The sequence below is a fragment of the Mustela erminea genome, chromosome 3 (assembly GCF_009829155.1).
Source record: "Mustela erminea isolate mMusErm1 chromosome 3, mMusErm1.Pri, whole genome shotgun sequence".
Classification (NCBI taxonomy): domain Eukaryota; kingdom Metazoa; phylum Chordata; class Mammalia; order Carnivora; family Mustelidae; genus Mustela; species Mustela erminea.
In genome coordinates, this window is record NC_045616.1 from 18685337 (window position 1) to 18711827 (window position 26491).

Sequence of the window (26491 nt, forward strand, 5' to 3'; positions counted from 1 at the left end):
CTTTCCGCACCCTTTCTCCATGATTAATTCACCGTAACAACAAAAGATTGGAGATGGGAACCGTTCATTTAATTTTGAACTCCTATCTATTCATTAAACTACAGAATGAGCTGCTTCTCCTTGAGATAAAGATGAAGGAGAAAAGGAAAAAAGAACAAACAACGGCATGGAAATTTCTCATAAAATATCCAAATCAACTTGCTAAATGACGCTCATTTTGATAAACTACATGTCCTTGCCCTTTCCTTTCAGTTGATAAATCAGTTTTCATAAAGCATGCCTTTTCCCTTAAAATATGGAAGTCATTTACTTAAACATAAAGGGGACATTCACTTTTGGTGGACAAAGGTTTAATTCAGGTTCTACTCCACGTAAATTCATGGACTGAAGGGATCGTCTACTTCTGTGGCAGATTTTATTAACTAAAATACCTCCATGTGGAGTTATAGGGGAAGCTTAAGTTATATTTTATGTCTTTCTGAAGTGGTTAATGATTAGATTCCTGAGCCACAACAGGCAAATCAAACTTAATACTGCAAGACGTGGAAACATAACATTGAAACATTTGTGGGGCAGAATTTTACATATGAAAACTTTATTTTTCTGGACAAACATGGTATTATTTTTTTAAAGGAATTTGGAAATGACCTAAAACTCCAGAGGACACAGGCACACATATTTGGTGAATAAACTTTGAAGTAGATAGCTGTTTTCAAACACAGATTCATCCCACGTTAGTAGGACCGCAAAAAAAAAAAAATCCAAATTATTCCAAATTATTCGCCATGTCATCTCACTCAGTGCATTTCAAATACGTAATCCCTTCTAGAGCTATCCTAAACCTCTTCGTTTTAGAAAGATGGTTTTAAAACTACTTACTTTGCTACAATAGATTTCTTCTGTGTGTGAGGTGTCCATATCAACAGTATAAATATGGTCCCTGCAAACAATGAGAAATTGATACCATGTCAGATACAGGGGTCAGGATAGTTAATTTTTTCCTGAATGAGTGTCTGTCTCATTCAAGGCAGATAAATCCATATCCACTTTATTAGAAAAGAGACCTCCGCATGCAAGAAAAAGGGAACAGTTCAGCCTGCAGGAGATACCCCTCGATCACACTTTGCTACTTCCGACAAGTCGTGGCATCTTGCTGAGAAGGACACCTTTTATGAAAACTTTGCTGTTGTCTCCCTCATACCAGTACTACAATCTCTGTATGTATGTAGTTCAGGAGAGAGGACTTTGAGAGTGAAACTGTCCTAAAACCCAGAACACAGGTGGGTTTCCCCACGCCCTTTCAGTATCTTCCAATCCATGTACCAAACATGTGGTAATCAACAGACCACCTTCCTTCATCATGGGAGCTAACAAAGAGCTCATCTCTGGCTGTTTCTCCCCGTACGAAACTTATTTCCGGCCTTAGCTTTGATGATGTGATTGACAAGATGGGAGATGATAAAGGTGAAATTATTTCCAGAAAGCACTGTTTTCTTCACACAGTGATGGTCAATTAAGGTCTAAAATGTGCTTGAGCTAAAGTTTACATTTCTTGCTTCTGTTCACCTTCCTGTTCTGCTGAGAATCTGGTTGCCTTTACGATCTGCTGCCAATCTCCCCCTGGAAGGGAAGAAACAGAATCAGCAGCTCAGGTGTGGGGCTATATTTAAACATCCCCTTCTGTGTGAGCCGAGTACAAGGGCGTTTTTGTCTGGGATTCAGAAGAAAGAAAAGAAAAGAACTCACTCAACTGAGGAGATGGGGGGCTAGTGAGGGAAAGCAAAACAGCTCATTTTCCCTTGAAATAACATTGACTTTTTCTAAAACGCAGGAAGTCCTGGGGCTGGAAAATTACCCACAGCTTTTAACCAGGACCTCAAGGCTCCCATGTACTTTTAGGGCGCCTCATTACTTAGGAGAAAGTGGAGAGAGTGGGAAAGGAAAAAAAAAAAGGAAGAAGAAGAAAGGAATGATCTGCTGTCAGGATTCCCTTTAATTCCCCCTCCCCCCACCTTCTTTGGAGATCTGCTACTGCTTTTAGGAAAAGTACAACAGAGAAAAACAGAAATACAAACAGGCTTTCTCATGTGAAAATAAAAGTTGGGGGCAAGGCGGTTGGCTTACAGAATTTCCTTGCAACTGTGAGTCTTTGAGCTGTGTGTGTGTGTGTGTGTGTGTGTCTCTCTCTCTCTCTCTCTCTCTCTCTCTTTCTGTCTCTCAGGGTGGTGAGGGGGAGAATGGTGAGCCTGTTTTTGTAAATTGCTGAATTGGGAAGTTCTTGGAACCTCAGTAGGGTGCCAGAATCACCCTGCCCTTTAATTTCAAGGCAGTTTTATTGCATTCGTTTATTACTTGTTTGACTTTATTGGTGGGGCTGTGGGTCAGGCTCATTACTGGGATGGAATTGCCTATTACTTTGGTATCAGGTTTGAGATGACTCTAGGTTTTTCCTTGCCCTTCCTCCCCTGAAAACTTTAAGTAGGAGCAGAACATATGAATTGTAAATTAACAGCTGATTAATATGCACTGGCAATTCCTCTGAAAGCTCTGGGATTGCCCCCTTCTGGCATGGCCTGTTTATGTTAATTAGCAGTTTGGAGATTACACAACAACAAAAAAAGATTTTCAAAATGGATAGTAATAAGGCAGAATTGAAGGGTCCCTGCCATCAAGGCTCACTCAGTCTCTGGGTTCTGGATGGGACTTGGCTTCTGATGACTGACTGACACCAGTTGTCTACAAGACTCAGGAAGCCCATTTTAAAAATAGAATTCTGTGAATGAAGTCTTTTGGACCACTGCAGTCTTTTTCAGTATCCAAGAGAGCACACTACCTAGCAAACAGAAAGCACGCTTTATGCTAAACCTAAGGCTGTGGTGGGCGGTTATTCCTTCCTGTCCATGTGTACGTCTCAGGATTCATAAGCTTCTGAATTCAGTTATTTGAACACAAATTGACTTACTCTGAGGACTTCCCTCTTCCCCCCCTTTAGTGAGCAAAACTGAATTATGTTGCCGTGGTTTGAGCCTGGGGGAAGGACTGGACTTCACATCGTGTCACTTGCTGCCCAGGAACTGGGATATCTCTGGGCTGTGCTGGGAAAAGGGAGGGGAGAGACCCTAAACATAGTGACCAGGAAAATCCTTCAAGAGTTTTCCCAAGGGTGGGTACTAAAGGCAAGTTGCTGTGTATAGAATGGAAACCGATAGGTCAGTGCAGGGGTCTTACAAATTTGACCTTTATGAAAGGCAGGTCTGTTCTGACATCTGCAGGTCTGTTCATTTTTTAGTTTTAAAAAAATGAATGTGTTTCTCTCCTTTTTCTCCTTTACGTTTCTCCTTTTGGCAGGGGCATGGGGAGGAGAACACTGTCTGGGTTTTAACGAGCTGGAATAACTCACTTTTTAAGTTGACACAGCACTTTGCTCCTGACTCAGGGGCCACCCTGGACCTGCAGTCCACACCGGCACTAAATCATCAGGTACGAGGGTCGTCTGTTATCCTGTTTTCACTCTTAGAGACTGAATTGCAGACTAAATCATTCATAGAAGATTCTTGACTCAGCCTATTTCTCATAGATCCAGTGTTGAATCGTTTGTTTTGACCAGCCTATAGACAATCGACTACACGTGTAATCTTCCAGTGCGGCTGCATTTAGGAATCCAAAAATGATATTTAAAAAGGAACTGATGGGAGCGCCTGGGTGGCTCAGTCATTAAGTGGCTGCTTTCGGCTGAGGTCGTGATCCCAGAGTCCTGGGATCGAGTCCCATACCGGGCTCCCTGTTTATCGGGGAGCCTGCTTCTCTCTCAGCTCCTAGCCCCACTCGTGCCTCTCTATCAGATAATTAAATAAAATCTTAGGCCCCCACCCTAAAGAAAGAAGGACCTACTCTTCTACCAGAGGGTCACCTACTGAGGACCTCATTGCAGCTGAGGAATACCCACGCTGGCTGTGTTCCTGCGCAGAAGCTGGGAGAAAGTTACTGCTAGGACCAGTGGTCCCAGCTCGCCTCCTCAGCAGGCTGCCCAGTACTGGGAGTCAATGCCCAGCTTCTAGAGCAAGGCCACCCCACTTCAAATCCTGCCTTTGTCATTTTGGTCCCAGGCATTTCCCCTTCTTCTCTCTGGGTTTCTTCCTGTAAGACAGGGAGATAATAGCTTCTTCACTGAACTAGGGTTCTTTTCCAGGATCGAATGAATAAACATTTGTAAAGAACTTACACAGCACATACAACTAATATGTAACATGTACGTATTTGTGAAGTACAGTTGTTGGAAAGGGTTTCGGCATTGCTCCCCGGGACATGTTGTGGGGTACTCGCAGGATATTGTAATGTGGCCATCGGTTTTTGGTTTATGTCGCATAGCTTTTCGTTTGAGAACACCTAAGGGCTTCAGAAGAATGAACCACTGCTTTTATTGACCTGCTCCTTATCCACATTCACAGCCATGCAACTATCACGGACATAATCTCTGTTTGTTCTTCCCACTGTGCAGTGATTCCTCAGTATGGACCCAGGTGAAGATCACTCTGGAACCCCACAAGATAGTGTTCTTTGTCACTTTTCATTTAGAATTTTTTTGAATGAACTAGGCACCTCCAAGATTGGGGATTATCCATTGTTAGAACCCCAAGGGACTTCTTAAAATAATCTGACGTCTAATTTGAGAGAGGACACATCATGGCCAGAGAGGTTGTGGTCCCGGTTAATGAAGAATAAAGACATAAGCCTAAATCCGTATGAGCCCTGTTTGGGCTGTTTTCTTGCTATCCTATTCAGCCCTTAAGACATGGTCTGTTTAAATGACATTACCCAGTGGTTGAGTATTTTGTTAACTAGATCCAAATTAAAAACTCTTTTAAAACTGGTGCTACTGTCATTCTATTGCAGTAATGATATATACTGCATACTCACTACAAAGTGACTATTACACTTACACACACACTGGATAATACATGTTTACACATTCGGATTAATTTAACAAGTATCAAGGATGGAAGTGCTCTCCTGGTTGCCCGATTAGCTATTTGCATATATTTTCAAGACAAACAGTGGATTATTTAAGTCTACGCTCCAGCGTATGCAAACACTTCCATCTAAATCCACCTGTAGTTAAACAGACACAGAAAATCTTAAAAGCATGATTGACCAACAAAAGTAGCCTTTTTAAGCTCAGCAGCACTTTGTTTGGGAACGTCATGGTCTTTAAAATGGTGCATCACAGGTACGTTCAGCTCTGAGCCCTCCAGACGCTCTTCAGGCAGACATGAGGGAAAGGCCACTCACCTAGCAGCAACGTAGAGGGTTCTGTTCATGGTCATAATCATCTGGATGTCCAGTCGGTGCCTCTGTGTGGTGTTCCGTCCTGGCTTGTGGCCCACAAACACCGGATACTGTTTTGTATCTATGAAAAGAAGAGATGGGGCAAGAGAGGGAGAGGAAATCAAGCCAGGATGACAGGGCAGGCAGGGGAGGGCCCTGGCCCCAAAACAAAACCATATTTAAGTCAGTCCATGCCACCCCTTTCTCTATCCAAGGAGTCTTGTTATTTTAGGAAAGCCTGTGATAGATGGGTGCTCTGTGAGGACGATCAAGTTACATTTTCATTTCTAGATGATAATCAGCCCGGACTTCTGTTTCTCGGTGTCACAACTTCTGACTTGTCCCTCTTTTGGGGGGTTAAACTTGGAAGTGAACCCTTTACATGAAGGTGCTCTTTTCTTCCAGTTTTCTTTTCATCTTCTTTAGAGTGCTAAGCCTAAGGGGCAGCCTGCCAAAGATCTTGTCTCCGGACAAAACTATTTCAAAGCAGCTTTCCCATCAATCACCACAAAGGCAATGTGGTCTGGAGGCGAGAACCCTCATCCAGGAGCCAGAAGAAAAATACAGTCTCCACAGGCGTCCAGTTGGAATAATCTACTATTGAAGGCAGCCCCGCTACGTTGGTTGGCATTCTAGGAACTGTGGGAAGTTCACTCTTGAGTTAAGCAATTGGCTAATCTCACAGAAGCGGGGGCTTTGACAGGACAGGGTCAAACGGAGTGTAGCCAGTCGGGTGATCTGGAATTTTCCCTGACTTGCAGATCCGTCAATGAACATATTTCTGCTTTCCTCCTGTTCTCTTGAGCTGAGAGCGGGCAATTTGTAATAATATCTGACCTTTAGAAATACCTACATTTCAAAAATCTCTCTGCCTTTAAACCTACACTCTCCAGAGCACTGGCAATCCTCCAGAGAAACTCAGAAGGAAAGAAGGATGAGTCATATTTAAAAATGTTTTTTGGGGTGGGTTGTAAATAATGGCTTGAAACCCATTCACAGATTCATGCTCAGACCCCAGCACTGAAATCCCCGAGTCTCCGAGCATTACTCACAGTGGGTATTAGAGAGCTTTGGTATATTTGACTCAGAGTCAGGCTTGGTATGGGATTATCTTGTGCGTTCCCCTGCACCCTCGGAAGTTTCATTTACCTATTCATCAAGGAGCTTGCTAAGATAGTTTGTGTCCCTCTTCTGTCAAGGATTTGAGTGTCCACTGACATTTCCATTTTCAAGAGCATATTTGGGCTGGGGACTCTTCTTTACAGGGGCACCAGAGATCGAATACCTATCCCAAATGGGGATTAATAAATGTGTATGAAGGTTTGGTACCTTGAGTCAGGTGGACTGCCTCTTTAGTCATTTTGAACTCCACAGTTTGGCCCTTAAGCACGCCCTGACTTTTGTGCACTCATTGTCTTCTGTGCCAACTCCTGCCAGCTCACTTTCATGAAATTCTTTCCCTTTTCAGGGACTGTCCAGCCGAAAGCCACATATGATGGTTCTCCTTCATATCCCCTGTAGCTAAATACTTTGCTTAGTTAGGGTCTGTTCAGTGTTTGTTTTGGGATGGCTACAGGGAAAATGGATATTTGGGTAAAAGGGCTCCCTTTCAACTTTACTACGATAAAACATTTTGTCTTTTGGAGGGAAGGGAAAGAAGTTGTACATGGGCTATTGGATCCCACGTGCAGGTAGGACTTTTCCCCTTGGATAGTCATCTGAACTCTTAATTACATGACTCTCTACCCTTCACAGTGAAGCAGAGACCAAAAGACAGTTATAAATAGTTAAAATAGGTCCTCTGTGAATCCAAAGTCCTGCAAAGTTTTTACCTCTAAATCTAAAAGAAGAAAATAGTGTTCTTTCTTGTTCTCATCTTGTAACAGTGCCCACATATTAACCACACGTGAGAAGGCATGCTCCAGGCGATACCCACATGGTAGTGATACTCTCCCACTGCTGGTTTCCGGGCACGATCGAGGATGGCCTCCTTGTCGTGGCCGGACACTTCATCAGAGGGACTTGAGGAACGTTTCAGATCCTCACACACATGTTCACACAGGGGTCGCCCCGACAGTATTTAACTGAGTTATAGAACAGCTATCTCCCCAATTTGATGAGGCCCTGCTGTTGTCTACTAGCAAGTCTCCTGTTTTTTTAAGTTTTAGAAAAGGTGGGTGTTTTGCTGGGTGATGCAACCTAAAATGCCCACAGAAGGAGTGAATGACAGTGATGATCGCGGGTACTTACAGTTGCCATGCGAAATACTGATTGGCTCAGAATCTTCTGGGAAGCCAGCCCCAGCGAAGTGTAGCAGTGTGAAATATAGCAGCAAGGCTTCTGACCTCATAGTAGTTCAGCGGAGAGACTTTATTTCTCTACTTCACCCTGCCAGAGAGCAAAGAAGGATATTATTAAATATATATATATATATATATTTTTTTTTTGGCAAGTCAGCTGTGTTCACCTCCCTAAAATGAAATGACCTTGAAGATAAATTTAAGAGAAAAGGGGTCTGTGTTTCATATCTTTTCATTGTGAATTCATGGATTCCTGTGTTTTATATTAGAAACCTGTATCTGTTACCCACGGCAGCCTCCTTCCCAGTGCATCAGAGCCCTTTCACAAAGCTGCTCCTGGAACACAGGACCCAGAACCTTGTTAGTTCCTCTGTCCAAAGCCATTTTAAGGCCGTCAAAGGTTCCTATTCAGGGTCATGAAAACGCATTCCAAAAGTATGGAAAGCATTTTTTTCTTTTTAATGTAAATACTTTTCTTCTCAGCAGGTTTAAGGCAGCCTGCCACCCCCCAGATGTGTTTTGTTTGTCCAGCTCTGGTTCTTTAAAAAAATTTGAAGTGGTTGCCAATATTTGGGGGGGGGGGGTGGTGGAGGAGGTTTCTGATAAAAATCAGAAGATCTGACCTCTTGACCTAAATGTGACTATTCCCTTCAGGCACCACACCCCACCTGCAACACACAGGCAGACTTGCTTACATGTGCGTGTGCTCGCGCGTGTACACACACACACACACACACACACACACACCCCATAATGAACCCTGTTTGTTAATTTCTGTTACCTGCTTCACCCCTTCGTTGACATAATTCCATAATTCCATAGTAATTCTAGAATGACCTTAGACATAAATAAAACCACACAACGTTTGTTTAAAAAGAAAGAAATGTATCCTTTTAGACTCTGAAGAATACTATAGGGAGAATCTGAAACCACATCCTGAAATGGTATTTTTTTTTTTAAAGACTTTTTTTTATTTATTTGAGAGAGTGAGCACAGGAGTTGGGAGGGGCAGAGCGAGAAGCAGAGACTCTGCTAAGCAGGGAGCCTGACCTGGGGCTTGATCCCAGGACTTGGCAATCATGACCTGAGCTGAAGTCAGACACTTAACCAACTGATCCACCCAGGCATCCCCTGAAATGGTATTGGTTAAAAAAATTTCTCTCTGTATATTTTAGTTTCAAATACTGCCTTGCACTGGAACAGTAGTGAATAAAAATGCCAGATATACTCTTCTGACTGCTGTATATATTCTTAAAAATGCTGTATTTGTGTAGAAAATTCTCCTAAATCTTAGAAATAAAAGCAGTCCCATTGGGGCTGCTGATTATGGGGAAAGAAGGCACATAATTCAGTAAATATCGCATAATTCTCAGACATATTTCAAATAAGTCTTAATCTATAGGGGAAATCATGTAAAATGGGGATAACCTTTTCATCTTTCCAGACTGGTAAAGCCTTTGAAGTAGCCTGCCAAAGATGATCTTTGTTGAACAAAGCTATCTTACAGTAGTCCATCGATTGCTTAAGATTTGTGTGTAGGAAGGTCAAACTTAGTAAGTGAGGGGTCTTTGAAAGTTAATTTGGCGAACAGACTGCCAACTTACACTTTTGAGAACACTTAATGTTAGATACCTGTGTCTCTCTTCTTCATGCCAAAAAAAACAGTAACAAGTCCCAAGTGTAGCATCGCAACTTACAGTTTCACAGACACAGCTGGGTCTTAATCATTTCTTCAGTTGGAAAGTACACATTAATTAATTTGATTTATCTTGAAAAAGAGGGAGAGAGTGTGAGAGAAAAGCCCAAGCCGTTCCGTATCTCCATCTCTGGTGTGGAGATTAAAATTAAGCTTTAAATGATGACTTGCTCACCAGGGCGATCCATTACCCAGAGACATAAGCATGTATTTATAGACAGGTTAAAAGCGATCGTCTGTTCATTCATTGATTTGCTGGTTCTTCCTATTGCAGAAACTCTGAACCCAAAGGGAAGAAGCCTTGAGGTCCCCTTGTTTGTTTCTCCTGGCTTCTGTTCAGTAGAACACTAAAGAGGAGAAATCAGTGACGGGAGTAAGCAAGACATAAACCAGATCCCAGTCAGCTGTTAGATGTTAGATGAGAAACTATAGCAGGCCAGCAGAAGTGGCAACATTTACCTAGGGCTCCAGAGTGGTATTGTAGCCTAATACAGAAGCAGATACCTCAGGTCATTTGCAGCGGGCGAAGGAAGAATAACAGACTCAACGCTGGTTCTCAATCTTGGGAAATACACGTGTACTTTCAAAGATTAATTTGTCTCGACGCGACACTGGAGTCTTTGGCCTTCCCCAGTTGGCATTCGTCTTTGTACACGTGCCCTACAAGCCAATGAGGCTGAGTCCTGCTATTTTATTGCATCTCCCAAGTTTCATGGTTCCCACGTTAAGACAGCATGGGGCAGATGCACCGTGCTCCACCCCCAGAAGCTGGCCGGCAGGGCGATGCTCGCAGAAGAAACCTGTTCTGCGCACCCTTTAGTCCTTACACTTAGCCAGGACTGAGGCTGCGATGGGGTATTTAAGTATCTCCAGGTTTACAGTAGGGCTCCATGCCAGGAAAAATAGCTGTTTTATGTGTCTTTCTATCATCATATCATCAGATTGTTAACATGTACATCATAGGGGAGGAAGCGTTCTGGCAAGACCGCGGGCCGTCCACACGAACACTTTACAGTTGTCTTCGGCCAGGGTTGTGATGTATTACTCCCTTCCTACACAACTTTGGGCTCAACCCTTGTAAATACGTAGACAATATATTTTCTTGTTGAAACGATTATTTCATGGAGAGATCCCCATTCAATCACATTGTCATTTCCCATTCCACGGAATGAGGGCTGGGTCTTCCCACTAAGACTGCAGCGATGTAGACAGGCCTTGAGCTTAGGAGAACAAAACACAAACAGGCACTTGCCTCTGAATTTCAGACTCTGGCGCTAGCTGGGCTCTTGCAATTAAAGAGGTTGTTTAAGGAATTTTTGAGACTTGGAGCAGTTGTACCCACAGACCGTGTGTTTCTGGGCATCTACAGCCATTTGCTGGTTTCCCTCTCTGTTGACTGTGCTTCTCTGGGCTCCACTACACTTAGACTTCAGCAGATACCCAGACAATGAGATAGTGGGGAGGCTGTCACCATGAGCATTTTTTTTTTTTTTAAGATTTTATTTATTTATTTGACAGAGATCACAAGTAGGCAAAGAGGCAGACAGAGAGAGAGGAAGGGAAGCAGGCTCCCTGCTGAGCAGAGAGCCTGATGCGGGGCTCGATCCCAGGACCCTAGAATTATGCGTGACCTGATCCGAAGGCAGAGGCTTAACCCACTGAGCCACCCAGGCGTCCCAATATGAGCATTCTAAACAAAAACATTTACTTCAAAAAGTCAGCTTCTCCTGCCTGATTTCTCATCTTATCGTCTCAGCTTTCCACTCTTCTGAGCCTGAAGAGAAAGGGCCTTTGTAGAATCCACGCCTACTTTAAAGGTATAACCCTCCTCTTCTCCAACCTGCAGTATTTGTGGAAAACCTTAAGAGCATTTTTAATTTTAATAGGCATCTGCCGGGTGAATTTATTAGATCTGTTTGGATTCATCTAAAATTAATTACATGACTTTACTCTGAGTCACATGGGCGAGAATTGTGTTGACTTAACTACACGCTCTCAGCCCAGATAAAAATTCTCTTCTACTGTAATTTTTCCCCTACAATTTTTAAGACCAAATTGACTTAACAGATCCACGGCGTACAAGTGGTGTTGGAGCTATTGGCTGCCTTGAGCTGAATAGTCTGTGCAGAATGCTGATTGGCCAGGAACCCAGCTTCCAGTATTCCAGATTGAGGGCTGAACAAAAGGGGCTGAAAGGAAGTCTGTCTGAAAATCCTGTGGCTGCATTCGTGGTGATAATTGTGTTTTGAAATGCTCAAGTATTTTCAGTAGTTGGAGCTTCCATCCACCTCCCTCCTGCACACCCCTGTCATACAGCAGCAGGTGACTGTGTCAGCAAAGCATGAAGTAAAGGGGATGTCACTGAGGTCACAAATGACCACGTCTTCCTTCTGATTAATCTGGTGCCATGAGGACTGGGGAGCCACGACAAGCCTTTGCAGCCAGAGTACCACTCACGCTTAACCCCAGTCTTCTGCCCAGCCATTCCCCCAACGCCTGCCCTGGAAAATTCTGCTCGGGCTCACAGACTGGTAGGACTTGGCCAAAGTTTGGCTCACAGAGCAGAAAAAAAGCAAAATTAGTTGCCAGCATTTCGGGGGCAAAAAAAATTTGGAGATTTAACATAGAACTCTGGGTTTCTGGCTTCTTAAAAAAAGAAAAAGCAGCGATCTGCCTTCACTGGCCAACATTTCACATGGCCAGTGCTCTGGAGCCGAGTGGTGGCTGCCCCAAGGAGAGCATGCTAGCCCTCTCCACTTGGAAACATTCCCGCCATTTTCCATTGTCTTAGGAAGCCTCATCACCCACTCACCTCATCTGTCTGACCCTTGAAGACTCTGAGGGCAGCCTTCATGCCCCTCAGGAAAAGCACATCAGCATGGCAGACAAGGGAAAAACAAGCAGAATAGCTCACATCAGTCTTAGTATGTGAGCCTTGGGGGACCCAGTGTCTGCACACAAACGTGAATGGATGTTGCTTGTTTTGAAGACCCACAGGGGTGCTCCACACATGGAGGACATGTGCCCCAGCAGCAGGGGTGCTTGCCTTTGTACCTGGACTTGGCTGGGTAGATACAACTTGGTGTACTTTCTTCCTGAGTGCTGGCATCCGATGAACTTTTTTTTTTTTTTTTAAGATTTTATTTATTTATTTGACAGAGAGAGATCACAAGTAGGTAGAGAAGCTGGCAGAGAGAGAGGAGGAAGCAGGCTCCTTGCGGAGCAGAGAGCCCAGTGCGGGGCTCGATCCCAGGACCCTGGGATCATGACCTGAGAAAAATGCAGATGCTTTAACCCACTGAGCCACCCAGGCACCCCCCCATGAACATTTTAATAATAAGTAATAATAATAATAAGTGCGAATAGTGAGAAAAATAATTTATCTGGAGACTTGCTAATGCAAAGTACTCTTGATTAATAACTCTATATATTTGTTCTAGGAATGAAGAGGATGATGGTAGTGGTGGGTTTTCTTTTTTCTTACGAGGTAAATCATTTACTACTGCGTTTCAGTAATTCTTTTAAAAAGCCCATTTTCTGCTGACATCATAGAAGTTTTACAGCTAATCAATAATTCACACTGTCATTAAAAGAAGGAAGGGCACACTAACAGGGTGACCCTAGGCAAGTCACGTAGCCTTGCTGGCTCTGTTTCCTCACCTGTAAAATGAAAGCATATGAAATATTATAGGCTCTGGAGTCCAGGCTCTGGGGTTATATGATTCTGGGTGATTCTGCCCTGGTGACAACAGAGTGAGTATGTGGTGATTAGGGAGCACAGGACATGGAAGGACTTTGAACCTGGGCACTCCTGTTTCAAGTTCCTTGAGCTAGAGCTGAGAAATCCCGGCCTGTGACACTTAGTTTCAACATCAGGACAAGGTTCAAGTCCCATAAGGAGTTCCGATCTGGCCAGAGAGACTGCAGTTGTTACCACTTAGTTATATTCTGATAGTTGGGTTTTACAGTAAGGATGACGTTTCCATTTTTATTGCTCTAGCTTTAAAACTTTTTTTTTCTTTTTTAAAAAAATTGATGTGTAACTGACATATAATACCCTATTAGTTTTAGGTCTACATCATAGTGATTCAGTGTTTCTATACATTACAAAATGGTCCCCATAATCAGAGTGGTTACCATCTGTCACCATATGAAGTTGTTGCAATGCTATTTGGCTCTGCTCCCTACGGTGGACCTTACATCCCATGACTGACTTGTTTTATAACTGAACTTGCAAACCTCTTAATCCTCTTCTTCTGTTTCACCTGTCCCCCTCGGGCATCCCCCTCTGGTAACCCACAGTTTTGTTTCCTGGGCCTATGAATCTGTTTCTGTTTTGTTCTGTTCATTTATTTTGTTTTTAAGATTCCACATAGAAGTGAAATGTGTTATTTATCTTTCTCAGTCTTCCTTCACTTAGCAGAATACCCTCTAGATCCACCCATGTAGCAAATGGTAAGCTTTCATTATATTTTATGGCTGAGTAGTATTCCACTGTGCATATATGTGTGCGCGCATGTGCACACACACACACACACACCACTTCTTCTTCCTCATCCGTTCTTCTATCAGAGGATACTTGGCTCACTTCCGTACCTTGGTTACTGTGCTCCAGCTCTCTGACCTCATAGTTTGTGTCTTTGTAATGTCACTTTCTTTTTTTTTAAAAGATTTTATTTATTTATTTGACAGCAAGAGAGGGAACACAAGCAAGGGGAGTGGGAGAGGGAGAAAGCAGGCCTTCCACTGAGCAGGGAGCCCGATGATGGGCTTGATCCCAGGACTCCGAGATCATGACCTGAGCTGAAGGCAGATGCTTAACCGACTGAGCCACCCAGGCTCTGTCTTTAAAAATCTGAGTTGACATTGATGTAAAAGCTCCTCAATGAAACCAGACTATTGCTCACAATGTAGGTAACATAAAGAGCAGAGAGTTTTGAATCCCACTTACCAGCTGAAGGTCTCTGAGCCAGATTCCTCAGCTTTAGGGTGGTCAAAACAGTATCTCAAGCTTGGATGTGAGCTAATAATGCTCTGAAAAGTTGTACCCCTCAATAAATGTGCATTCTTCTGTTGAGATACTTAAAAATGGCTAGTAGCTTTTCTTGGAATTCCTTAAGAAATTCTCAGGTGGACCCCAGATTAGCAGCTGGTGTTGTCTTTCTTCAGTGGGAGAGGAAGCCCCCTCTTCTTCCTCCTTCTCTTTTCCTCCTGCCCTCACTCCGCCCTTCCCCTTCCAAGTCACGAAGCTTCCTGTCTCTGGGTGGGGGACCATCTGGGAGAGGCGGAGAGCCCATCTCAGAATGGCGTAACTCTCATCGTGTGATTGTAAAATGTGAATCCTGACCGTCAAAGGAAAATAGCAGTGTGGAAGACGGGAGAGGGATGGGGTGGGCATGGAGCTTTATCATGCACTCTCTGTATACAGGGTCCATATGCATACTGTCTTATTTAAACACTGTGGCAACCCAGGGAGACAGGTCTTATGGTCTTAAGGCCTTAGGCACACAAGGAAACTGAGGGTCCGGGAGGTTAAGGGATGTGCCCACGTGCCACAGTCAATATTTACAACACCATCAGTAAGAAGGGAAGGTGCAGATGCAAGCCCAGGTCTGTGTGACGCCAAAGTCAGTGTCCTTCCAGGACATCAAAGAAAGGGAAACAGAAGGAAGGTTGGAAAAGAGAGAGCTGCTGACATAAATAGCGACTGTGCTTAAGATAGTAGTTGAATATATGTTGATGCATCACTGCTCCCATGAACAGAGTGGTTTGACGTTCCTAACGGCTTCAGGAATAAAAATCTATCAGAGGAGTACGCAGTTCCTTCCACACGTGTAGGCATGCAAAGGCTCATTCCACTCTACAGCCCTGTGATTGCAGGCTTCACGTAAGAAGACGCAAATGCTTCTGAGCCACAGCATTAGGAGAAGTGGATTGGCTCATGACAACACTGTGTTAAGTGGAGCCACTTGCCTGCCGGCCGCCGCCTCTCAGCAGCAATGTTTTAAAGTCAGTACATCCTAGAGAACAGAGTCTGTTGGGAAGGTTTGAAACAAGCCCGCTTCAGCAGCTGATAAGATAAACAGATCTGGACACCCCTCAAGTCAGCAGAAGGAAGCTCTCTGCCCAGAGACAGGAGGGAGAGCAGGGGTTGGTGCAGAAAGCCCAGCTTGCTGGACACTTGTCTCAAGGGGACCCAGCTGCTGATCGTTCTCGCACCAGAGGACCGGTTCAGGAACTGAAGAGTGCTGAGGCAGCAGGTGGCCCTTCCTGGGCCTGCACAGCCCTGTTTCAAGGCCTGCGGACACTGGGACGCTGCTGCTGTCCTCAGGATGCATAACCGGGCCACCAAAGAACACTTCCCGGGGGCGATGAGGAAAGACTTGGGCCTGGCGATGCTGGTGGAAACCTCTGCTCTATCTAGGCTTCAAGGGCCACATCCACCTCTTGGGTGATATTTGCCTTGAGATCTAAGGGTCATGCAAATGAGAAAAATGGCCCTAACCTTGTAATAAAGACCTGGTTTCCTCCTCTTCTCAGCCATCAGCAGAAGCCTAGAAACCCCCATTTCAGGGGAAATGCCACATGCCCATTGGAGAATGGCATGGGCATTCAGTGGCATCTAATCATGAACAGCCACTGTGTGTAATATCCCATTTTAGGGCCAAAACCATTTGCAAAGGAGCAGGAAAACAGCTGTGGATACAGAAGTCCTATTAGGAAAAACAGTTTTGTTGGAAAAATCAGGCTGTAAAGCTATTTCATCTCTAAAGGGGAAGAGGCAAGTCTTCTCTTTCAGGAGGTTCTGTGTTACAGCAGCTTTCCTTGTGTTTCCCCTCCTCCCAACACATGCACCCCTCAGCCGGCATATCCGGTGGGCTTCACTTGGACATTTCGGATACAGTCCCCTATCACTGGTGCTCCTCGCGTGAAGTCATGACCTTGGCCCCACTGTCTGGAGCTCAGAAGGCTACAGCAGTCCCAGCCTCAATGTAGCCACGTCTCCCACCAGCTTCTGGGCACCTCCATCTTTCCAGCTTTTATAATATGGCTGAACTCAAACATCTGCTCCAGAGGCAGAAACACGCGCCCCCTTTGTTTTACTGCTAAGGAAACTGAGGCCTGAGAAGGGAGGTCACTTGCCAAGCGTGGCACAGCTCAAAAGTGGCAAAGCCGAACAGCAGTGGACTCCTGACTCCCTCACAGAGCTCTGTCCCTGCGTTACACTGCCTTCAGAAAGGCAGCCAAGACTCATTCATTTCTCCTGGGCTTGCTGCCTGGTGTTCACTCCTGCCACTGCCCAGTTCCCTGCCTTCTGTCGGGAGCCAGGCTCTGTGCTCGCTGCTGAGGCAGGTGGCGATGGGAGAAAAGGTCTCCTCGCCGCCCCCGCCCCAGGATGTTCTCTTTAGTAGATGGACCCCACAGCTCCTGCCTGTTGTCCCAAGATAGAATACATAAACAAATACCCGTAAGGTTTCAGAAAGAAAGAAAAGAGTCCTGATGGGAAGAATACTGTCTAGAGCGAGGAGGTGTTGTAAAGGCAAGTGGCTGGGGTGATTACCCTAGGGTCTCCAGATGGAGAGAGGCTTGGCACGTTGCGGGGTCGGGGGTCAGTGTGGACTGGGGAGGGTAGAAGAGGCGCCGGTGGGAGCTGAGAGATTTCAGGCGGACTAGGTCTAGAGAACAGTGTGTTACCATGAGCAACTCCATGCCGATCGGATTTTGAGACACTGGAACCGGACCATTTCCCTCTTTGCCTAAGGAATTTCAAGTATTTGCTTAAAGTAATGGGTGGATTTTTGCACTTCTCCCGAAGTTCAGTTTAAAGAATTATAGGTGAGAATAAAGAGTGTATCACGTTACTCTTTCCTTCTAAGAATATGACCTGGGATGAAGAAGGACGGGGGCGGGGAAGCTCTGCAGCAGGAGCTCAGAATATTGGTGTTCGTTCACCCACGGTGCTGATTATGGGAGTTTTTTCCTCATTACTCTCCCTGGTTTTCTGTACATCGCTAATTTCATTAAAAATGAAACAGGGCAAAAAAATAACAGGCTTACATTGAAGGAAAGTGCCTTTAGAAAGCTACTTGGAGAGTGACTCTATAGAGAGCAAACTCGAGATCAGTGTCTGGGGCTTTCCACGAAACTTTGTCAAAATCCTGAGTTGCTTTCAACTAAAAGGCAGCAGTTGCCAACCTTTGATGGGGGGACTCTCCCCAGTCACTTCTCCTCTGCTTGCTCTCAGCGCAGTTAATGGAAAACAGACTCTCCCAGCTGCAGCCCTCACCTTTCCGCTCCTTACTGGCCTGGGATTGCCTCTGGCTGAGTTGGGCTGCCGGGCTCTGTTCTTGCTCCTGTTGGAGTGGAAGTCAACTTCCAACATGGCTCCGAGAGATATGAAAACTACCTGCAAAGTCTCTCTCCTCCTTTGAGCTCAGAATAACAGCCCAAAGTAACAATATCATCAGTCACACGTGATGGACACTTTGACTGAGCCCTACACGTTTTATGGCCTCCCCCCTGCCCCACCCCCGGCCCCCGGTTAAAACAGCCTCAAGATCAGGCAGTGAAAAACACCTTCTTGCACTAAACCTTATGGATCAGGTTCTCTGGTGTTGGCTGCATGCTGTCTTTCACTGTGTCCCTGGTCTCTCTCAGTGAGCTCTGATGCTCTTCCAGGAACGTGAAGGCCAAAAATAGAGTTTATGTTTGACGACAAGCTTCTAATTGTATATAGAGAAACATAATATCGTTTCAGGATCTGCTCCATAACCAGGCATGATATTGCCAACTGATTCTTATCATCCCTGAAACATCTACATGCACAGTGGATTATCTGTGTCTCCGTCTAGATGAGACGCACCCAGGACAGAAACGAGATGGAAGCATTAGCTCTTGGCTTTTCATTATTTTCTTACATTCTTTAGGAAATTCATTTCGTTTATTAAGAGGAAAAACTGGTCATCTTTATATCCTGGTGAATCGGATGAAAACCGCAAACCCATGCATTTAAAATGATTTAAATTTACTAGTGCCATTGGTAGATAACTGCTGAATTTTCCTGAAATCGAATGAATGATACCTTTATTGGCTTTCTTCCTGTTCTTTATTCGGCTGGCTTGATTGACTTCGAGCAGGTATCCCTTTGAACTGGGGTAGAGAGAGCACTGTTCACTAGTTCCTTCTTTTTAGATCAAGTCCAATCTGGTGCTAATACTCCCTATAGTGTTCGTTTATTTGTAATGTGAAATCCTACCCTGAAAATTAATAACGATTTCCAAACATCCTGAAAATATGCTTCCTTAAGGCCAGTAAGAGTAAGTTCCAGGAAATTACGGGTTTGTTTAAATGTCTCTGCCACTTAATGACTTGATTCCTTACATAGGTGACTTCAAGTTCACTGCACAGAAACTTTGAGATTTAAAGCCCTGTTCATTGAGAGGAAGGCGGTAAGCATATGGATGAACTATTTTCACAGCAGTGGTTGTTTTGAAAAATGCCTCACTTTTTCTTAAGTGTAAAGAAAAACAAGATTTGCTTTTCTGTTTCTCTAGATCTGGATGAAGCGAGCTGGTTTTTGAAATAGAGGCACACAGCCCCTCATTTGCAGTTACAAAAACCAGACCAAACCAAACCCAGGGAGCAAACCCTGAAAACCAAACATTCTTTCCTATTTATGTGGTGACAAAATTTGACCTAAATTGGCACGAGACCATCTATAGACTTTATTGATTCCTCTTGGGATGAGTATTTATATATTTTACTGCAAAAAAAAAAATTTTTTTTTAAATGGAAATGTAGTTGACGTACAGTGTTACTACATTCGTTTTGGGTGTGGGACATGATCCTACAATTCTAGACATTACTCAGTGCTCACCACAGGTGTGTAGTCACCATCTGTCACCAAACAGCATTACTGCAACTTGACTGTGTTCCCTGTGCCCCACACTTCAGCTCTGTGATTTACTTAATTTGTAACTAAAGGTGTGTACCTCTTGCCTCCATTTCATCCATCTTCCACTCTCCTCCCTTCTGGCAACTACCAGGTCCCTGTTTTTAAGAGTAGTTTCTTGTTTGTTTTGTTTCTTAAATTCCACATATGGGTGAAATCATATGGGATTTGCCTTTCTCTGTCTGACTTCTTTCTCTCAGCATTAATATCCTCTAGGTCCATCCCTGTTGTTGCAAATGGCAAGGTTTCATTCTTTTTGATGGTTGAGTAGTACTCCATTATAGTCATATGCTACCTCTTCTTTATCTATTCATCTATGGATGGACTCTTGGGCTGCTTCCACATCTTGGCTATTGTACATAATGCTCCATTGCCAAAAATATGAACAGTTTGGTTACTGGATGCTGCCCTCACTGGGGTATATGTCCCACGCCACTTTTCTAAAATCTGAAAAATTAAAAATGCTGAAGCACATCTGTTGCAAAGCTTTGAGAAGGAGAATGTGGAACTGTATTCCTTGGTCCCCGAGGAGATTAAAATCAGGATAAAAGACAAGAGCAAAGGAGATGCTTTAGAGCCTAATTCCCAGCCCTGGCTTTGCTAAACGCAGGAGCTCTCTAATTATCCCAGACCAGACGTACTGCATTGAGTCTCACAGTGAAAACAATGTAATCTGATTCCCCCCCCCACCGCCTTTTTTTAAAAGTGTATCATATGATACTTGAAAGAATAATTCAGAGATTAGGAATTGCTGACTGAATCATCTTGTTTCCATTTCCTCTGCTCTGTGCTCCTGGTGACGGGTTTCTGTCCGTACTAAGGGCTGACAAGAACAGGCTTTTACAGAATGACCACAGCTCACGGAGCAGAGGATCTTGGTAGAGAGGGTCTCAGACGCGGGTGGGTGAGTAGCGGCATCCGCCACCAGCAGAAGGGATTGCCTCCCCAGGCAGCGCCCCCCCCCCCCAACGCCACACCCCCGTGTGCTGCCTTCCTCCTCCCACCTGACAGCCTTCCCCTCTTGCCCAGCGTTCAGTGGGTAGACTTCACGGCCATTTCTATGCAGTTAGTGGTAGTTTCTCCAAAGGAGCATTCACAGTGCCTGGATGCCTGGAATCTGGAGTCTTTGTCTTTCCCCATGAAGTGACCCTGCTTGTGGCTTTTTTCCCCGTAATCAGAGGGAACTGTCAACTGGCAGTATTTGCTTTTTGTACTGGCCTTTAGTTTTCAAATACCTGCAGCTTTGTTTTCATAGGTAATACTGGTCCATTGAAGGATCAGTTAGTAGAATGAAGCATTTGAATTTGAAGAATATTTTGGGAGGAGAGCTTTTATCTCGGGCAACAGGTGGGGGGAAGGGAAGGGACGAAGACATACTCGCTTCTCTTCTCTGAGGGCCTCTGCACAAATGATCCCCTCCACAAACTGCCTGCCTCCATTGCCTCTCACAACAGGGGCCCTGGGCATCAGGCTCAATGGTGATCAATTCTAGCTCTGAGGTAAAAATAGAGGCAAATGGCGAATAGCAGATAGCCTGGACACGAGGTTAATCACGGCGGTCCAAATTATCTGGAGGGAAAACAGCACATTGTTATCAGCAATTAACCCCTAAATCTAAGAATGAATGAATGAATAAATAAATAAGTCACAATTCCCTTAATTAATAGCACAGCAGACAATCAGTATAATTACTATCTGTGTGAGAGACCAGAATCTGGAGAAAAGTGAAATTATCCAGGAAGCCCAAGCATGACAGGTAAAAGCCCAACCTAAGGGCTGAGGGTCAGACAAGAGAGAGGCGATAAATCTGGATGGAAGGAAGGGCGAGACCCCTGCCCAGCCCAGCAGACAAGCCCAGGCGGCTGGTCACCCTGGGACAGCATAGGGGTCCCAGTACACACATGCAGCGCATTCCTGGGGGAGGCCGTGGAGGCACAGGAAATGCAGAAATGGCCCTGAGAGCTCGCCATCCTCTGGTTACCGGACAGTGTAGAGGTCTGGCTGGGTCCTGCAGGCTTCCTCCGTGGGAAGGATCCCTGGGTCGGAGCTGTGAGATGGGGAGAGCACAGCTGTGGAGCACACGGAGAGGGAAGAACGCATGAACTTCTTTCTGAAAGGGAGATTCCCCAGGTTCACTTTGATTAAGTAAAAGACTGAGGCAGAATAATTTTCTACTCAAATAGCGATGTTCTGCCTGTTGAGTTAACAGTCTTCAGCTCTCCGAAGAGCGAAAAAGGGAAGAGTCATTCAGAAGTGTTCTGCAAGGGTAGGCACATGGGCTTCCCCACATTTCTATTGAATCAGCCCTTGCCGGCAGCACTGAGCCAGGAAAAGAAGGCTGTCTCCTCCAGAATCTTATTGAGGAGGGGGCAATGTACTCTGTGGCATGTGGCTGTGATGACCTAGGCTCGGACGCTGTGTCCCCGTCTGAGAATCAAGGCTATGCGGGTGCCTCTCCTCCCTCATGAAAGGTAGACATGGAGGTTGAGAATCACCAATAGTAATTTTTCCATTTTTCGCACGTGCTTTCATTCTGAAGGAATGTTGCTTTTGTGCATCATGGATTACTTCTTTAATGTTTGGGGAGTGAGCAGTGAGAACGTGAGACATGGGGAAGTATGAGCCGGGGTGTTGGCCTGGGAGAGGACGTAATTGTCGGTGTTCAAGTTGAATAAGCAACTGCTTTGGTTAGTGGTTCCCCTTCATCTGTCCATCTGCTCCACACATGGTGGAGTCTCCAATGTGCCAACAAAGCTGGGACATGGGGATACTGAGGTCTTGGGCCCCATAGTGGGTTCTGCCCTTTCGGAGCTCCCACCACTGTAGGAAGCGTGAACAGCTGTAACAGAGCAGACAGCAGCGGAAGCTCAAAATACTACAGGTTCAGAGGACTGAGAGATAACACCGGGTAGAGATTTTACAACTGAGACACACCATATCCTTCTGCCTCTCCACGTGCTAACCTAGGACGGTCTTTTGAAAACTCAAGTCGCACCCTCCCTTGTATAAACTCTCCAGTGGCTTCTAACTACGTTTAAGCCAGAATTGAAACCGCCAGTCCTGGGTGCAGAAAGCACCACCTGATCTCCCGGACTGCATCGTGTTCCATTCCACCCTTTCAGACTTGGCTCCTGCTGCCCTGCCTGGCGTCTCATTCCTGCCTTACCGACCTATGCCCCTCACCTTCCACCACTTTGAATTACCTCCCATTCTTCAATTGTCTGTTCGCCTTTGTCCTTTAGAACCATGTTAAAACATCACTTCTGGGTGGCTCAGGAGGTTAAGCTTCCAGCTCCTCTGGTTGTGACCTCAGGATTCTAAGATTGAGCCCCATATCTGGCTCAGGCTCTGTGCTGAGCAATCTGCTTGAGATTCTCTCTCTCCCTCTGCCCTGCTCCATACTCCCTACTCCCACGCTCTCATTCTCTCTCTCTCTCAACTAAATCAATCTTTCTTTCTTTTTTTTAAAGTCACTTCTTTGAACAGACCTTTCCCGACCTGGAAAACAACCCAATCCTCCCCCTGCCACCCCACCTTTTTAAAAAATCACATTATTCTAAGTTTCTGAGTGGATTTGTCCTTAGTCTGATATTTCCACATTTATAATCTTATTTGCTTTTATCTCTCCTTCTCCCCCTGCCCATCATCCATCAGAATGTAAGCTTGGTATGGACAAGCTTGTCTTGTTAACATATCTACACATTCTGGAACAAAGCTTATTACTACACAGTGAACTTTTAATAATATTCATTGAATAATGTGTAAATGTTACCACAAGAAAGAACATCAGAACAATTTCTGACAGACTGGTGTTAAAAGGAAGTGGAGATGCAAGGAGCAAGGGTGGGTGTTCTCAGATACCTGAAGAGATACCTGAAGAGAAACCCTGAAGACAAGAGGGTAGAGCTAACATCGGTGGGTAGAAATCACTAGCATAGACTTTCTGCTCAAAATAAGGAGGAACTTTCTAGTAGTCCCAGGAACACAAAGATGGACTGGCTTGCCCAAGGGGCAGGAGGCCAGCTGAGTGCTGGAGTGGAAGGAATATTATCTAGGGCAGTCAGACATCGGATGTGGGGCTAGACTAGACAACATGTAAGGTCCCACTGGAGAGCCTTATTGCCTAGGATTCTTGGATCCTCTGACAAGTTCTTCCTCCCACGTACTGAGGAAGCACTGCTTAGAGCAGGAAACCACAGATGGTCCAGGAAAATCCTGCTGTTGACTCAGGCTTTTGCTGGAGGCTGCCCATATAGCTCTGTTGATGAAGTAACCTGCCTAGAACTGAAGGACCGAAGAGAAGGTTCTCAGGATTTGTCCAGGCCTCATTTTTCCAGGACCCCAGGTTGACCAGCGTGTGTAGGGGATAGGTCTGTAGCCCAAGTGTGTGCGCAAGGAGAGGGATGGTCATAACCTAATGAACATCATGGGCACTAGCCAGAGGCCTTTTGGGGTGGGAATGTCCAGCATCCATACTCCCCCACCTCCTCTGCTCAGAAGGCTCAGAGGAGGTCTTCAAGTGTGGGATCCAAAGTTAAGCTCTGGTGTGTGGCCTTTCTGGGCGTGAATGTTATCCACTGGCTTGTTCCTAAGGCGCTATTGCCAATGACATAGAGACCCCAAGAGATGATTTAACTCCACTCTTGTCTCAAATCCCTTCCTGGTGACTCATAACTTTCTCTTGACACCAGAACAGCTGGGCCAGCCAGCTGGAGAGAAGACATACAGATGTTGCTGGCGGGAGCTGGAGGGGGCGGTGGGGCGCTCATCAGTGCGGTCAACCCACTGTGCCTCAGTGGGCTACAGAGTTGGGGGTGTTTCCCCTTTTGCAGACCAGACATGGGTGGGGATGTCGGCTTCATCGTGGCTCACATCTCATCCTTAGCACATAACGTCTTTCCACACAGAGTGCCACAGCTCTTCTGCAGCTTGCACAAGTTTTATTTCTTTGGGGAACATTAGATCCTTGAACCCATCCATCTGGAGAAGGTGTGAGAGAGAGTTCTTTGGCCTAGAATGTACCACCCACCCAGATATCTGGGCTTAAAACAGATCTCAAAGTAGGGAACATGTGAAAGATGCAGAAGTTAAAGGAGGGGGTGGGGGGGCAAGAAAGAGATGATCTTTGTTTCTGAAAAAAAGATTTAAAGCAAAGACATAAAATTAGATGTGTCGATTATACACCAGAAAACCTGAAATGCGTGTGTATAAAATCCTCTGTACAGAAGCCTTGCTTAAGCACCATCTTGTACATTGGACGTACTTGCTAAATATTTGTTGATTGTGATTCAAGTGGCTTTGAGTATTTTTAAATATCATCACATTGAGTTCTACGGTGGTTGTGAAAGGGGCATTTTTTAAAACAAAATTTAAATATAAGCCAAGACTGATTTTCTGAGGTGTTGTGAATATTCCAGTTCCATTATACAAATAAGTAGCAACCCAGGTTCGTCCCTGAGGGAGGGGGGCCTGGAGGTCAGATGTGGGAAAGAAACGCACTTTTTATGTTGTACTCTTCTAGGCTTTTTGAAATTCTTATTCCTCGTGCATGTGTTTCATATTGGGGGGAAAAAAAACCGAAACGAGTTAGTTTTTAAAGTCTGTGTCTCCCGAGGCGAACCTGGAACTTGGGCCTACTGATACCTGCCAATTCCCACAGTTTTCCCCAGGATCCCATCCCTTCACAATCTGTTCAGCCAGTGGTAATATTCTGGAACACAGAGTGAGGGTGGGGGAGGTTTACAGGCCTTGTGGCGTCCGTTGTGATAACTTTGGGGGTTGATCTGTGACACAGAGGGGAATATATGCCGGCTGGTAGTTTACACAACACCATAAATCTGCCTGTAAGCCGTGTGAATGGGTGCCTAATTTATCAACTTTCAAATAAAAATGTAACCAACTCGAAAAGGCAGGGCACAGTGAAGTCAAATCCAAAGAATCAGATGAGCTCAAAGCAAATACCCTAAATATTTTTTATTTTCCATAAACAAGATTCCAGTACTGTGTATGGGAACTGTATTTTCCCTCCTTTTGCATCTTCGTTTCTGGGCAGGCTCCTGCCCCCACGCCTCTGGCATCCCTGCCCCCTTTCTTGGGGTTCATCCGCCATGTCAAAGGAAGGCCAAAGGCTGCTTCTCGAGCTGCCCTAAAGGATGCCGGACTTGGGAGAAGCAGGATGCGTGTTTTCTTCTGGGAGTGGTCATCTTAGAGTATCCCAGAATGACTGTTCCCCGAGAGGAGGGCACGTTGACTGGACTAGAGAGAAAATAGGACTTGAGCAGCAGAGCAAAGAGGGCAGAGTGGGATGATCCCTAGGGTCCTGGAGTATGGTCAGTGAAAAGTCTCCTTTATCCTAATGTCCCTTTCTGGGAGCCGAGCTCCAAGGCTCTGCTCGCCCTTCCCTCTCCACTTGTTTACTGGACAAACTCTAAGCGAGGCGCTGAGCCAGGCGCGAAGGCTGATTTCCTTGGAATCGCCTGGAGAGCTTCGCACATGAAGGGCGCCTGTGCCCCATACCCTGTGACGGTGACTTAATTGCTCTGGGAGTGTGACCTGGGCTTTGGATATTTTCATAGATCCCCAGGGGATTCTCCTAAGCAGACAGGTTTGGGAACTGTGGATATAAACAGATGGGCTCCAAATTACAATCCTAATCCTTCCATTTCGGTGCCTTCCGTTCTAACCAGGGATAATTGATCATGATTCAAAAACCTTGTACTCGTGCCAGCACAGAGTGGCTCTTAAAATCTCCAAGTCTATTTGGTGCCCACCTCCCCTCATGCCAAACCACTAAGAAAATAGAATTTAATCCATTAACAACGACAGGGAGCCAGGCGGAGACTTCTTCTCCAGCATGAGGCTTGCGATGTATTTTTAATGTAAACACAGACAATAGGTATGTTCTCTTTTATGACAGAGCTGAAATAAAGCAGACCTCATTAACCCTCCCAGATGCTGTGGTGTAGAGGCCCTGCGAATCCTCGGTTCAGAAGCCTATCTCCCAGCCTTATCGAAACGGCTCTTCTCTTCCACCGTGCCCCGGTAACCTGGGAAATATAAATTTTGATTACTGATTCCTGCATTTGTTAGTAACCGACGATGTATCATCAGTAGCTGGTCACCAGTGTCAGCCCAGACTTAATTATCTGAGCCGAGGAGAAAGTAACCCCACGAAAGAACTTTCCAATTAAAGCAGCACGGAATACGGGATTTGTCTCT

At 45.2% G+C, this 26491-nt stretch overlaps 1 protein-coding gene across 4 annotated transcripts in view; it reads right to left on the bottom strand.

The window, feature by feature from the left end:
• SEMA6A (semaphorin 6A) overlaps window positions 1-26491 on the bottom strand; it is a 127242-nt gene that overhangs the window by 54481 nt on the left and 46270 nt on the right. For 3 of the 4 annotated variants that reach the window (XM_032335407.1, XM_032335409.1, XM_032335408.1), the window contains exons 2-4: window positions 7576-7713; window positions 5290-5407; window positions 880-940 (exon numbers count right to left, since the gene is read on the bottom strand). In XM_032335407.1, coding sequence (XP_032191298.1) covers window positions 880-940; window positions 5290-5407; window positions 7576-7675 — 279 coding nt within the window. In that variant the 5' untranslated portion in view covers window positions 7676-7713. Of the gene's footprint in view, window positions 1-875; window positions 947-5289; window positions 5408-7575; window positions 7714-26491 lie in introns of those variants that run through there. The other variant, XM_032335410.1, reaches the window with a different exon arrangement.